A 16006-nucleotide genomic window follows, 5' to 3' on the forward strand; every position below is an offset into this window, starting at 1 on the left:
GCTCAAATCCCACATCTGTCACTGGTCGGTTGTTTGTGTTCATTCATTCAATCGTATTTACTGAACACTTACCATGTGCAGAACATTCATTCAATTCAGTCAATCGCATTTATTGAGCGCTTACTGTGTAAGCGCTCGGGAAGTACAAGTCGGCAACATATAGAGACGGTTCCTACCCAACAATGGGCTTACAGTCTGTACTCAGTGCTTGGGAGAGTATAATACAACAATGTATTGTAATAATAATAATAATGATAGTATTTGTTAAGCACTTACTGTGTGCAAAGCACTGGGGGGGATACAAGGTGATCAGGTTGTCCCACAGGGGGCTCACAGTCTTAGTCCCCATTTTACAGATGAGGTAACTGAAGCACAGAGAAGTTAAGTGACTTGCCCAAAGTCACACAGCTGACAATTGGCGGAGCCAGAATTTGAACCCATGACCTCTGAGTCCCAAGCTCTTTCCACTGAGCCATGCTGCTTCTTATACTCAATATTGTACCCTCCCTCTGCCCTACCTTCTTCCCCTCCCCACAGCACTTCTGTATATTTGTACATATTTATTACCCTATTTTATTAATGATGTGTATATAGCTATAGTTCTATTTATTCTGATGGTTTTGACACCTGTGTACTTGTTTTGTTTTGTTGTCTGCCTCCCTCTCCTGGACTGTGAGCCCATTGTTGGGTGGGGACTGTCTCAAAATGTTGCCAATTTATACTTCCCAAGCACTTAGTACAGTGCTCTGCATACAGTTAGCACTCACTAAATACAAATGAATGAATGAACAATAAACAAACACATTCCCTGCCCACAACAAGCTTACAGTCCAGAGAGGGGCAGACAGACATTAATATAAATAAATAAATTACAGATGTGTGCATAAGTGCTGTGGGCTTTGGGAGCAGGGGGAAAAAAAGAGAGCAAGTCAAGGTGACTCAGAAGGGGGTGGGAGAAGAAGAAAGTGGAGGACTTAGGGAAGGCTTCTTGGAGATGTGCCTTCAACAAGGCTTTGAAGCCGGGGAGGGTAATTGTTGGATGCCGTGGTACTTGCAAAGTGCTTACTATGTGCCAAACACTCTGTTAAGCTCTGGGTAGATATGGGATAACCAGATCGGATACAGTTCCTGTTCCGCCTGGGGCTCACAGTCTAAGGAGGAGGCACAATAAGTATTTCATCCCCATTTTTGCATATGAGGAAACTGAGGCATGGAGATTTTTATGTGACTTATCCGAGGTCATACACCATGCAAGTGGCTGAGCTGGGACTAGAACACAGATTTCTCAACTACTGCTAGGTCACACTGCTTCCCTCACTTCTCCTACTGAATGCAATTCAGCAAAGCAAAGCTCAAAAAAGTCTTGTATTGAGTTGGTGCAGATGCAGAGTTACTTTCTTGATATTGTGTCTTTGAGTTTGCCATTTAATCTCTCTGGGTCTCAGTGGCCCCATCTGTAAAATAAAGATATGAAATCTGCTCACCCAGCATCTTATGCTGTGAGCCTCATGTGGGATGGGGTTGGTGTCTGGTCTGATTATCTTGAATCTACTTCAGGGTTTAGTATGGTCCTTGGCACCTAGTGATCTCTTAATACATACTAAGAGGCAGAGGTAAAGCCTGAGAGATAGGGAGAGATGAGACAGACACACCCCACATACACCCTCTGAACCCCACTCACACTTAATCAGAAGATCTTCCCCTTGATCACCCACCGAAGCTGAGCACGGACCTGGGAGTTAGAAGAAGCTGGGTTCTAATCCCAGCTCCACCACTTTTCTGCTGTGTGACCTTGGGCAAGTCACTTAACTTCTCTCTGCCTCAGTTACCTCATCTGTAAAATGGAGATTAAGACTGTGAGCCCTTTGGGGACAGGGACTCTGTCCAAATCTGGTTAGCTTTTATTTGCCTCAGCACTTAACACAGTGCACAAAGTCAGTCCCAGCTTCACATCACCACCAAAATCCACTCTTACCTGCCCATCCAAACTGTTACCACATTAATGCAATCCTTGCCTGGATTACTGCATCAGCCTCCTTGTTAACCTCCCAGCCTCCCGTCTCTCTCCACTCCAATCCACATTTCACTCTGCTGCCTGGATCAATATTCTACAAAAATGTTTAGGACATGTTTCCCCACCCCTCAAGAAACTCCAGTCATTGCCCATCCATCTCCACATCAAAACCTCCTCACCATTGGGTTTAAAGCACTCAATCACCTTGCCCCCTCCTACTACAACCTACCTGCACACTTTGGTCCTCTAATCAAGTGCTTAGTACAGTGCTCTGCACACAGTAAGCGCTCAATAAATATGATTGAATGAATAATGCTAACCTTCCCAATCTGCCTCAATATTGTCTATCTCACCGCCCACCCCTCACTGACATCCTGCCTCTGGCCTGGAATGCCTTCCCTCCTCAAATCTGACAGACAATCACTCTTCCCCCTTTCAAAGCCTTAATGAAGGCACATCTCCTCCAAGAGACCTTCCCTGACTAAGCCCCCCGTTCCTCATCTCCCACTCCCTTCTGTGTCACCCTGACTTGTTCTCTTCGTTCATCCCCTCTCTCAGCACCACAGCACTTATGTACATATCTGTAATTTATTTATTTATATTAATGTCTGTCACCTCCCTCTAGACTGTAAACTCACTGTGGGCAGGGAATGTGTCTTTTAATTGTTGTACTGTACTTTCCCAAGCCCTTAGTATGGTGCTCTGCACACCAGTAAATATATATGACTGAATGAATGACTAGTAAGCGCTTAACAAATATCATTTTAAAAAAATGCAGCAGACCGTCACTACTGGCCCTCTGCTGAGAGGTGTGCAACTTGCTCCCAAGTGAAAGAGGTGCTATTGTGCTAATCCCTTCAGCATGGGAGGATTGCATGCACAGGGGCAATGGGGGACTCTGGAGAACAGCAGCAATTTCAGATGGTGCAAGAACAATCAAGTGGGGCCTGGCAGAGGAACGTCTATTGGTCTTCCTCCTCCTCCTGCTCCCTTATTACACAGGGGCCCCTGACAACATCAAGGCAACCCTGGAGCTTGACATACCTACCTCCCATCACTAAATTTGAGGCAGACAAGTTTTAGGATCCTTTTTCTAACTCCTCCATGTAGGACGGGTAGTACTTGAAATTCAAATACCACATATAATCTGACACTTAAAGGAATGGTTTCTGTGATGGTACTGATGACCTATGATGTCACTTGGCTATTTAGATGTTCTAGATGAATGGAAGTTGTGTGAGACAAGCACCTCTTACCACCCAATGGGTATTTCATGCAGTAGCAAATTGCAAAATGGAATGTATTATTCATGAAATTTAAGCAACTTTTTTAAAGTACATTATTTTGTTTTAAAAATGCATTATCACACATTTATGATGTCAGGATTTGAATTTCAAAGGAGGGCTAATGTGATTCAGGGCAATTAATCAGCAAAACTGTTCTTTGCAAACCAATAATTTCCTTTGATCTTAGTTAATGATTGTTTCCAACAGCAGAATCCAGCCATTGGTTGTCGACTCCAATATACCATCATCACCTATAGCTATAGAATATAATTTACGGGATCTGCTATAACAGTGCTATAAACATCAATATATTACAATATTCACAATTAATAGTCTACAGAAAAGTAACTCCATTTAGGAATATTGAATGGGAAATAGTCTCATTTCCAAGAGAACCTTTATTTTTACTTCCAACACTTTAGGTAGGTGTCCTATCGAGTGCTGCTATATTTGCATAATGAATAAGAATGAAATATTAACTCAATGGCCTAGGAGAACCCTAGGCTAACCGGAGATTTTTTAGTTTGTCAGTATGAGACATGACAACATTAGTTCTGCTTGATTACAGCAGTGATCTTCTTTATAGATTTACACTCTAGGTCTTTATTTATTCAATCATATTTATTGAGCGCTTACTGTGTGCAGAGCACTATACTAAGAGCTTGATCATCATCGGCATTGTCTTTTGGTAAATATATATATTCTGCCTTGGGGTAGAAGTACTCCCTCCAACAGCAGGGAGAAATTCATCAAATGCGCAGAGATTTTGGCTGGTCATTGGTAGCATAAGAAGAAAATCTACAATCACTAAATTGCTCATCAGTAGAATACAGTGGCTCAGCCACTATGTCCATCATTACAACAGGGCTAAGGAGATTCCTTAATTCAGCTAACACTTAGTAATTACAAAAATGGACTCCATTTTTGTAGGTGATGGAATGATAATAATTGTGCTACTTGTAAAGGGAATTTGTGTCAAGCAGTATTTTAAGTGCTGGGGTAGATACAATGAAATCATGTTGGACCCAGTTCCTGCCTCACAAGTGGCTCACATTATAAGTAGGAAGAAGAAATGGGATTGAATCCCAATTTTAAAGATGAGAAGTTAGATAACTTGCCCAAGGCCACCCAGCAGACAAGTGGTGGAACTGGAATTAGAAGCCAGGTTTCCTGATTCCCATGCCCATGCTCTTTCCACTAGGTCACATTGCTCCTAATAAATGATAGAATTGGGGTATTAGCTAAGGAGAGTGTCTACCTCTTGCTTTCCTCCGCCACCCCTTCTTTGCCATTACTGTCCAAAGATGTCATATGATGTATGATGTGATGTCACTTTATGGAGGGGTTCCACAAAATTGATTAGCCTGGGACCCACATGGCACTTGATCCATTCCAACTCATGGTCCCCTGGTGCTGACACTGAAGCCTTGGTTTGGGCTGCTCAGTAACTGTGGTTTCTCTCTCTTTTTTGTTTTTACAGTATTTGTTAAGTGCTTAGCATGCTAAGTGGGGATAGATACAAGTCATTCAGGTTGGACATCATCTCTGTTCCACATGGGAGTCACAGTCTAAGTAGGAGGGAGGACAGATAGTGAATCCCTATTTTGCAGATGATGAAACTGAGGCACAGTGAAGTTAAGTGACTTGCCCAAGGTCACACAGCAGGCAAGAGGCAGTCAAGATTAGAACTCAGGTCCTCTGACTCCTAGGGCCATGCTCTTTCCACTAAGTCATGCTACTTCCTTCAATGCCCTCCCCACCTCCTATCAGAGAAACTTCCTGTCATTCCATCTATCTCCAAACCTAATCTCAAAGGACATGCCCTAGATGTATACAGTTCATTTCCAGAGATTCTGAACCACATGGGATTCCTGCACAGAGTGATGGGGGGAGATATTGTTCCCTTAAATAAATCCTATAAGCTTCCCTCTGTGAATGTATGGCTTCCCTCTATATGGTTTATAGTGCAGAAATCAGGCTCTACATATTTTTTTTCAGACTACCTTCTATAATCTCTGTTCTAGACCTCGGCTTTTACTGACATTATCTTGCTTCCCTCTGGAGCTGTCAAACAACATCTGCACATCCTGGGGTCATTTAGTGTGGCATTTCTACAAACAGTAACTAAAAGGTGATTAGCATCCTGGTCAGGTTCTGGGGATCTTTGTCATTCCTTAGTGTTTTTCCCTACACTCTTGGGTCTTTTTCTCTGACTCCCACCTCTCATCCATACTCTTCCGATGATGAATCTGAGCCCATGGCTTGAGTGGGTGGGTGAGAAGGCATAGAGGAGAGAAAAACTGGGCTTGAAAATTGCCTGAGAGAAGACTACATTATCCAGATTGGCACCTGCAAATCGTTTTTGCAAACACACTGGAGTCTTTCCTATTTCATTCACTGGGCTCTGTTTCTCGGGAAAACCGTAATGGTGATCATTACATACAAGACATCCAACTTCACCCCCTCTTCGATTCTAACTCCATTATTAAAGATGAACAAAGTCATGGGCATTTTGGAATAATCAATCACCAGTGAGGTAGAAAACACATAACAACAGAGAGGGTCCCAGAAAGCCAAAGTTGTGCACCCACTATGGGAAGAAGAACTATAATAACCACCACTGGGCAGCCATAACATTGTTCTTTCCTCGTATTCTCTAGGTCTAGGGATGTTTGGATACTGAACCAGACCTTCCAGCTTGAACCCTTAGTGAGATGCATCAAAAGGGATACTCAAGAATGCCAGCCAGCTCCTAAAGAAGGCAATACCATTTTCTACTCTTGCTGACAAAAGAAACGCTTAAAGGCTTCCATTGACCCCCAGATCATCAAATCTATCATGCTTCTACTCATTCCCACTGTTCTATTCCATGGCAATGGGTTACCGGTCCAGTCTTAACTGCTATTTGTATCCGATCTCGCACTTAAGAAGAGCCAGTCAAGACAAATTGGTCTCCAGTTTGGAAAACTCCAACTAATAATGATGATGGCATTTGTTAAGTGCTTACTATGTGCCAAGCACTGTTCTAAGCACTGGGGTAGATACAAGCTATTCAGGCTCTCTCATTTAGGGCTCACAGTCTTCATCCCCATTTTACAGATGAGGTAACTGAGGCAAGAGAATTTAAGTGATTTGTCCAGGGTCACATGGCTGACAAGCGGCGGAGCCAGGATTAGAACCCATGACCTCTGACTCCCAAACCTGTGCCCTTTCCACTAAATGGCTGGTCACAATGTCATCCCTGTTAGTATAAGGGAATAGTACGCTCTGTGGCATTTTCACTATAAACTCACTCAGAGGTCACATGCATTAAATGTTGAAAGTACTGCCTTCTCTGTTGTAGCACTACAGAGTCAACAAGAAGCCTCATCTGTATGACCACCATCGTAAATATTTTTTCAAAGCATAAACACAAAGAGAAAAACTAAAAGATCCCAGTGAGGAGTGATTCTTCAAGACAAAGAAGAATACAGACAGACAGTAAAACCCAACTAATAACAGCCTAAAGAAATCCACTTTACCTTTCAACTGGGGGCTGTGCACTTGCATTTGTTGAACGTGTAGATTTACTGGAACAAATTCTAGTGTCTTCTCTCCTTTATTACAGCTTGACTTGAAGGAAGACCCTAGGAAAAAATTTTAGTTTTGAACATCATTTCCTTAAGCATCAAGCAGATGTGTTGTCTTTTTGTTTCTCTTAAGAAGGCAGCAAACACTCAGGTGGTACTGACATGCTTTAATTTACATTTGTGTATTAAGAAAGGCAGGTTCCCTAGCAGCATCTCAGCATGGAACCTTTTGCCTGCCTGCCTTTGATTCACAGAACAAACTAATTGATGGGTTTCTGTTTTGCAGGTGATCGGCAGAGTGCCTGCTGACTGAAATCAGTCCACAGCGGGGCGGAAATGAAGCCACATTTAATATATATTTACACAGAGCTAAAAATACAGAGATGGAGAGAGAAAACACTGCTTATTTCTAATGGATAGAGGAAGCAATTTTAAGACTGCACACAAAGCAAACTAACCAGAATTCTTTAGTAGTAAGTAGTTGTGGTATTTGTTAAGTGCTTACTATGTGCCAGGTACTGTACTAAGTGCTGGGGTGGATCCAAGCAAATTGGGTTAGACAGATTCCCTGTCCCAAATGGGACTCCCAGTCTTAATCCCCATTTTACAGATGAGGTAACTGACACAGAGAAGTGAAGTGACTTGCCCAGTCACAAATCAGACAAAGAGCAGAGCCGGGATTAGAACCCGTGACCTTCTGCCTCCCAGCCCTGTGCTCTATCCACTATGCCATGCTGCTTTAATAATAATAATAATAATGATGGCATTTGTTAAGCGCTTACTATGTGCAAAGCACTGTTCTAAGTGCTGGGGAGGATACAGGGTGATCAGGTTGTCCCACGTGGGGCTCATAGTCTTAATCTCCATTTTACAGATGAGGTAACTGAGGCACAGAGAAGTTAAGCGACTTGCCCACAGTCACACAGCTAATTGGCAGATGCGGGATTTGAACCCATGACCTCTGACTCCCAAGCCCATGCTCTTTCCACTGAGCCACGCTGTTACAGTTGGCTCACCAACAAACACCACAAGAAAAAAGATCACATTCGGAACTGGAGGCCATCTGTAGTGAATGACTGGTAAGGGCTATTGGCAAGATAGAATTTTAAAAGATCCACCAGTTTTCTTCTTCAGTTTTGGGGCACCTGTATTGGTATCATCTGATGGTTGATTTTGCTAAAGTTGCCTTCTACTTTGAAATCTCTGATTAGTCCCTCTCTGCTTGTGACAGCCAAATCAAGAGCACCCAATCTAATCATCATTTATGACATATTCCATTAGGGTCTGTAAAGCCTAAGGAACGCATCTTCTACATTAAACCTCTGGGTCTGGTCTCCCACCAAAGATTCCATGTCTAAGATTTTTTTTAATGCTGTTAAGTACTTGCTATGTCCCAGGCACTGTACTGAGTGCTGGGGTAGATACAAGGAATCAGGTTGGACACAGTCCATATCCACCTGGGGCTCACAGTCTTAATCCCCTTTTTACAGATGAGGTAACTGAGACACAAAAAAGTGACCTGACTTTCCCAAGGTCACACATCAGACGAGTGGCAGAACTGGGATTAGAACCCGGGTCCTCTGATTCCCAGCCCTGGGCTTTTTCCACTAGGCCACGCAGCCTCTCATTAGATCTTATAAGAGTCTTGAGTAAAAACAACCTTACTAAGAGACTCAGTGTTATTAGTTCATGGGAGGGAATAGGTTACTCTTATAGGGCAATTAGGATTTACTTCCTTCTGATCCTTTAAGTCTCAGAAACATAGCAGCCTAAGTGTGAGTGTAGCAAGGAGGAGCTCCCAGAGCCGTAAGCTCATCCTGGGCAGGGAATGTGTCTGTTTATTGTTGATTTGTACTCTCCTAAGCACTTAGTACAGTGCGCTTCACATAGTAAGGGCTCAATAAATAGGACTGACGGACTGATTGATTATGCCATCCTGTTGCAGAGGGGTCCTATCAAGGAGGGAGCCCTTGCTCATTTCATGGGAAGCGTGGACGCTAGGCCACAGTTGACTATTTTATGAAAATGCAGACTGCTGGAACTGACCTGCCCTATCCCACCCCTTCCCCCAACACATGACACGTGGTACACTTCAAGCTTTTCTCTTCCTTTCTCGGTCTCTTCTATTCTGCCACTCACGAACCACATCCATCCTGCTTCCACAGGCCTTTAAACTTGCAGGCAAGATATGAAAGCACCCAGTGAGCATTTTCTTACCTGTCTGCTTCCCGAGTTCCGTCAGAGTGTCCTGGTACATGCTCACCATGTGCTCACAATGGGTAAGAACACTTTTGCGCAGATTGTCCCAGTGCGGGGAAAGCTCTCCAAGCTCTTTGAGCTCCTGGTTTCTGGTTCAAATGGAAGAAAAGGAAAAAGAACTAAATCCATTTTATTAAAAGACAAGGGAATGGCTTGAGCCAAATGCTTCTCTTTTAAACACAATGGGTGGAAACTTACTAAAAGGTTACTGATTCAAATCTTTCCCCATTCTGGAGTTGTCACAGTACAAAATCAATGATAATCAATAATGATGGTGTTTGTGAAATAATTATTAAGTGTCAAGCACTAATGTGATTTCTTGAGGATCAGTGAGATATTTGGGGGAATAAGTATAATTCTAGATGGCACATTTTCTTCTTTCCCTAGGCAAATTATAACCTTTATTTGCACTCTCAGTAAAGCCCCATGGTTGTGCTGTGTAATTAAGCTTTTTTTCTCCCAAGATTCAGGCACATTTACAGAGTAATTTGGTTAGACAGAATGACAAAGTATCAACCTTTAATGTGCTTAAAGTTTCCAGAGCCATTGGAACATTAGCAACACCTTGCGCAGAGCACTGTACTATGCGCTGGGAGAGAATACACAGGTGGGAATTAGACATGTTCCCTGTTCCTCAGAGCATGTCAGGACAACGGACTGGAGACAGGCACTTTAGGAATGATGAAACACTAAAACACAACACAGACAGATGCACAAAATAAAAACAGAAAAATAATCTTAACCAAGTTTCCTTTTACACCTAACCCCTATGATCACACACACTACAGGTATATGACTTCCGTTCCCTAATCTGGAGTTTCACAACTAGGCTAGGCTTGATTTGTTAAGTGAAAAATCAGGAGGACAGCACAAAACAAATGTAGCATTTATAACCCAAGAGGAAATCTTTCACCAAGATATTTGTTCAGCACTTATTCAAGCACTGTTCTAAGCAGTGGGGGGGATACCATTTAATCAGGTTGGACACAGTGCCTGCCCCAAATGGGGTTCACAGTCTAAATGTATGCATTTCCCTTTGCATTCTGTTGAAAACACTTCACTACTCTTAATAAACGGACAGTGCCACAGGCGAGTGGACTTTGGCTTTTTCCCCTTCCTCCTAGTCTAATCTTCAGTCTCCCACCTGCCACTTGGCAGCTACATATAGATACCAGTAACATCCTGCTCATCAGGGATTCAATTTGGCAAAAGAAATGGACAGTCTAATCTCTGAGAAATCATAAGAGTTTAATACTGTGAATCTGGCTTCGTTACTCGTGAAAGAAAGCCGAATGTCCCAAAGAATCACTCTTTCAGTTTGGGATGTGCTGCTTTGAATCCTGCCCTGTTCCTCTGTTCTTCCTTCTGGGAATCCAGCTAGAAACATTTTCCATGTGGTAAGGTATTTCTCTCCATTTCATCTAGGTGTAATTCTCTCCATTTAACCTATATACACGGATAAAGGGACTAAGGTAATCTCATTTGGGATCACTTTAGTTTAATCTTTTCTAGACCCTTTTTCAAGCAAATGTTTTATGCCACCCATGTAACCAAGCATATGGGCCTTGGCTTTTGGTAATTAGGAAACCAAGCTTTGCATTTGTTAATATTTTTCTAGCTGTTGGCATTCTTTTAAATTTGTAATATGGATTACATCTTGACTTTGGCAATTTTTCTGTTTGGGAATTTGTTTTGGCTGTGCTTATTTTGTGCCTTCACAGAGTTAGCAGATGGGTTCTTGGCCAACAACCATAAATGCACCCATTTTTTCCCTGGATGGATTTCCACTCTTAGTCCTGGTTTGATGTTAAACAACTAAGTGCCATAAATCTCTCAAAGCAAAAACTTCTAAGATTAACAGTTTACGATAAAGTGCATATTTATGGTGCTTATATGACAGAAAGAATCCCATGTATCTAGAAGGGCCACAGAATCACAAGATCCACACAACCTGTCATGCCAATTTAAGGGTTGAACTAGAGAGCTAAGCAGGAATACTGGCTCTTTCCACATTTAGGGGAAGCAGCGTGGCCTAGTGGCTACAGTACAGGCCTGGGAGTCAAAAGGACCTGGGTTCTAATTCCGGCTTGGCCACTTGTCTGCTGTGTGACCTTGTCACAACTTCTCTGAGCCTCAGTTCCCTCATCTGAGCCAGATAAAGGAAAAGATCAGGGGATAAGATCAGGAGCTCCCTTTGTAGCTATTTGACCTCATTTGTCCCACGTGGGACAACTTGATCACCTTGTATTCCCCCCCAGCGCTTAGAACAGTGCTCTGCACATAGTAAGTGCTTAAAAAATGCCATCATTATCATTATTATTACTGTGGGTCAGGGACTGTGACCAACCCAATTATCTTGTATCTACCCCAGAGCTTAGAACAGTATCTGGCACATACTAAGTGCTTACTAAATACCACAATTGTATTATCATTATATATGAGCCTAGAAGTGACTGCAGAAGAAACCCGGGGGTCAGGAAGGTTCTCACACATCTGGACAGGCCACAGAACTACATGGTCCACACAACCCATCACTCCAATCTAAGGATTGAACTAGTGAACTGAGCAGGGACCCCGGCTCTGTCCACATCCATGAACCTCGATGTGACTGCTGGAGTACCCTAGGTCATCTCTCCCACTACCTCTGTTAGGGAGTTCAACCACCTAATGATAATGATGGTGTTTGTTAAATATTTACAAGCAATGTGCTAAGTGCTGGGGTAGATATTAATACAATCAAATCAGACATAGTCCCTGTGCCAAAAGAGGCTCACAGTTTTAGCAGTATCTGAGGGAAAAACAGCTAATTTCCACCACAGTGGAGCTCTGAACCACTCACAAACCACCGTTAACATGATTCAGAGCTTTACTGATTCTGTACAGTGCTTGATGAAAATTTCCATGCCTTCTTGTGTTCATCTAGGGTGCCGACCTCAGTTACAGCAGCTCTTGTGTGATTGATTCAGTGCGTGTAGTTTAAGATGGATGAGTTTCCCGGAGGACCAGAACATGACTTGTTTGACTTCACTGGTGATGGGGAAAGAGTCATAATGAGACCTTTCAACTGTGATAAGGATTGGCCGTGGCTTGAGGATTTTGATAAACTTGGGCAAGACAAATAATTTTAGGCTACAGGTGAACAAATGAGGTCAAATAGCTACAAAGGGAGCTCCTGATCTTATCCCCTGATCTTTTCCTATATCTGGAGTGCAGCCCCGATGGTGCACTCCATGCCAGGGTGAGAACTACAGACAAACTGGGAAATCTGGGAGCAAATGTACTCTCCCAAGCGCTTAGTACAGTACTTTGCACCCAGTAAGCACTCAGTAAATGCAACTGAATAACGAATGATCAAGATTACCAATAATCTTCAGGAGTTGGTTTAGCAATTCACACTGGGAGGCAGTGCAGCCTAGTGGATAGAGCATGGTCCTGGGAGTCAAAAGGACCCAGGTTCTAATCCCAGCTCCACCACTTTTCCATTATGTGACCTTGGGCAAGTCACTTCACTGTGCCTCTGGTACTTCATCTGTAAAAATGGGATTAATATTGTGAGCCCCATGTGGGACATGAACTATGTCAAGCGCTTAACACAGTGCCTGACATATAGTAAGTGCTTAACAAATACCATTATAAGAAAAACGGAACTTGACATTATTTTCCTCAAAGATGGTGCTGATGGTGCCATCTTGAGGTCCTGCAGAATTTTCTCAGAATTAATTCTAAGAAAAACTTTAACTGGGAGTCCCAGAAATCAATCAATCAACGGTATTTAGTGAGAACTTACAGTGTACAGAGCACTATCTTAAGTGCTTAGGAGAGTACAATATAACAGAGTTGGTAGATACATTTCCTACCCACAAAGAGCTTACGGTCTAGAGGAAGCACTGATCCCTTGCTTAAAGGTCACCCTGGAACCATGGAAGAGTTCTTTCATTATCAAAGGTTAAGCAGGTTGCCTCTTCAGAGAAAGTACTCCTACAGGGGGGCAATCCCTAAAGAGAAAGCCTTAGAACATTATTTCACAGTTTTCTGGTCAAAAAGGAATATGGAATGAATGAAATAGCTATTTTGTATGGCAAGTTGAAATGAAAATTGAATACAATTATACCTAAAAGCACACTGCCTATGGGTATAGCAAGATGGAAAGTTTGAGGGGCTAAGCACTTTCACAATTGTTACAGGGAAAATTTAGGTTTAACCAGATGGATTACAAACCAGAAAAAATATTCAGTTCAGGGAACTAATGAAAAAGTACACATTAAATGAAGAAAGATTAGGTAACAGTTTCCAAATGAAAATCTCAAGAAGTTTTGATGACGTGAAACAGTCATAAGTGCAACTATTTGATCTGTATACTACACCAAAACAGGAAAGTTCAACTGCACATTTCAAAATATTTTGTTTTAATTTTTTTTGTTTATAACACTGAGATAAGAATTGCAGTCACTGATCACTAGACTTTTAATTTTTAAAAATGACAAGTGGTTAGCATCACAAACCAAAAAAGGCCTACACTTCATTCTAGGGACATTAAGAGTCCCTGTTCTCAGCATGCTCTGGGTATGTAGGGCCAGGGAAAATGCTGCTTCCTCAAGTTCTCATATTCCTCCATCACCACTGAGACTCTGAGCCTATTGTGTGTATTTGTGTTGTGCTTTGATGTTTTATCACTCCTTATGTATCTGTCTCCAATCCCTCTCTACACTTAAACTCTTAGATTATGAGCCTCACAAGGAACAGGTACTGTGTCTAATTTCCTCCTGTGAATATTTTCTCAGCTTTAGTAGAGTGCTCTGCACACAGTAAATAATAAATAAATACTATTGCTACTATTGCAAAATGTCTAAAATGATCAGGCTAATGATGGCTAATCATTAGAATGCTGTCTTTTGCTTTTTAATTCTTCCATCCCCAATGTACGCTAAGGAAATGTGTTTACATTCTATAGACTTTATAGCTTCCAATTACATAAATGGAATCTTTCTCACTCTCTCACAGACACAATTGCTTTAAGATTTCCTAATATTCTCTGGGTTATTACATTTGTATGTGATAAATGGTTTGATTCTTGAAAACAACCTCAGGGTGAAGCCAACCACAACAAATAAAAGGCACACCTAAATCTGTTTAGATAGAACCCCTGCTATTCTATTCATTGCACTTGATAGGACTGAATTGCTGTTTATAGGCCTAGATTTCCCTTTAAGCAGCCCTATGGTCCCCTTTGAAAATTTTCCCACTTCAAATGATTCAAACCCTCACATTCATTTCTGTTTCAAGGCTCTGTGTCTCACTTGGTTGGGAGCAGCCAGAAGCCAGCAAGCAGGTAACCCAGCCGCTTCTCCTTCTCTCCCTCTCTGTGTTCTCCCACTGACCTATGATTTAGAAAAAAAAGGGCATCCAGGGAACACGGTTACTTTTCTCCAGGATGATGTGGCACTTGTTCAATTTTGCACTTTTTCCACTTTCTGATCTGGGACGTGTGTGGACCAAATGGTGTCGCTTGTGGCACCTGGTCTGGACTGGTATGGAATCAATCAATCAATCAATCATCGAGAAGCGGCGTGGCTCAGTGGAAAGAGCCCGGGCTTGGGAGTCAGAGGTCGTGGGTTTGAGTCCCGGCTCTGCCACTTGTCAGTTGTGTGACCTTGGGCAAGTCACTTAACTTCTCTGTGCCTCAATTACCTCATCTGTAAAATGGGGATTAAGACTGTGAGTCCCACGTGGGACAACCTGATTACCTTGTATCCCCCCAGTGCTTAGAGCAGTGCTTTGCACATAGTAAGTGCTTAATAAATACCATTATTATTATTATTATTAACATCAAGCACAGGGCAAGATTGAATGGCAGTATGCCCCTTTGCTGACCCATCTTTGTATGCTCATTACAACTTATACATAAGAGGGCCCTAAGGGCACACATAAAAGCATTTTTTGTGGAAGTTCACACAATCCCTAGGGATGTTGAGGGTGATGTTTGGGGCCTCCAAATCTCTCCATGTTCAAGTCATTGGGTTCCTCTCTCAGGCTCCTACTAAGGTGCTGCTTCCAAGCACTGGGACTTAGTGGCAGGAGGTGCGGTGGGGGAGACTGGCTGCTTAAAATTAAAGTGCCAGACATCAAGGCATCCGGTGACATGTTAATATTGAACAGGGGGCAGATCAGTTGTAAAGTGTACGGTCCAGTATAAAACCAGACAAATGGCCAGCATAATTTCAATTTCCTTATAACATCACATTAGGAGACTGGTTAAAATTCACCTCCAAGGGATCCTCCACCCTACCTCTCAGGAAATGCCCTGTGAAAAATAAAGTCAAAACCTCACAGATTTTTTTATCATTTCAACATCCACCTCCTTGACTGAAGGTGTATATTTTAACAATCTTGGGGACAACAAAAGTATGCTTTCTGGCAAATGGTTTCAGTAAAAATGCCTCTATAACCTCTAAAACTCTCCCTCATCCCTCCATTGCATTAACTTTTGACTCCCAAGTATAAATAAAATTTTTATTTAATTTCATTTTAATTTTAATTATCCCAGTGCTAGATGCTGTCTTTGGTACACAGAGCCAGATTCTCTTACATTAAGGGCTTTTTTAAAATAGTATTTGCTAAGTACTATGTTCCAGGCACTCTACTAAGCATTGGGGTAGATTCCAGCTAATCTGGTGGGACACAGTCCCTATCCTTCATGGGATTTGCAGTCTTAATCCCCAGATAATCTGGTTGGACACAGTCCCTTGTCCTACATGGAGCTCACAGTCTTAATCCCCATTTACAAATGAAGAAACTGAGGCACAGAGTAGTTAAGTGACTTGCTCAAGGTCACACAGCAGACAAGAGTGGGAGCCAGGATTAGAACCCAGGTCATTCTA

At 42.3% G+C, this 16006-nt stretch overlaps 1 protein-coding gene across 2 annotated transcripts in view; it reads right to left on the bottom strand.

The window, feature by feature from the left end:
* The window catches only part of INPP4B (inositol polyphosphate-4-phosphatase type II B), a 514133-nt gene that overhangs the window by 121198 nt on the left and 376929 nt on the right, over positions 1-16006 (bottom strand). For both annotated transcript variants that reach the window (XM_038755090.1, XM_038755091.1), the window contains 2 exons: positions 9087-9217; positions 6822-6926 (listed from right to left, as the gene is read on the bottom strand). In XM_038755090.1, the coding sequence (XP_038611018.1) occupies positions 6822-6926; positions 9087-9217 (236 nt within the window). The remainder of the gene's footprint in view (positions 1-6821; positions 6927-9086; positions 9218-16006) is intronic.

The sequence above is a fragment of the Tachyglossus aculeatus genome, chromosome 12 (assembly GCF_015852505.1).
Source record: "Tachyglossus aculeatus isolate mTacAcu1 chromosome 12, mTacAcu1.pri, whole genome shotgun sequence".
NCBI lineage: Eukaryota > Metazoa > Chordata > Mammalia > Monotremata > Tachyglossidae > Tachyglossus > Tachyglossus aculeatus.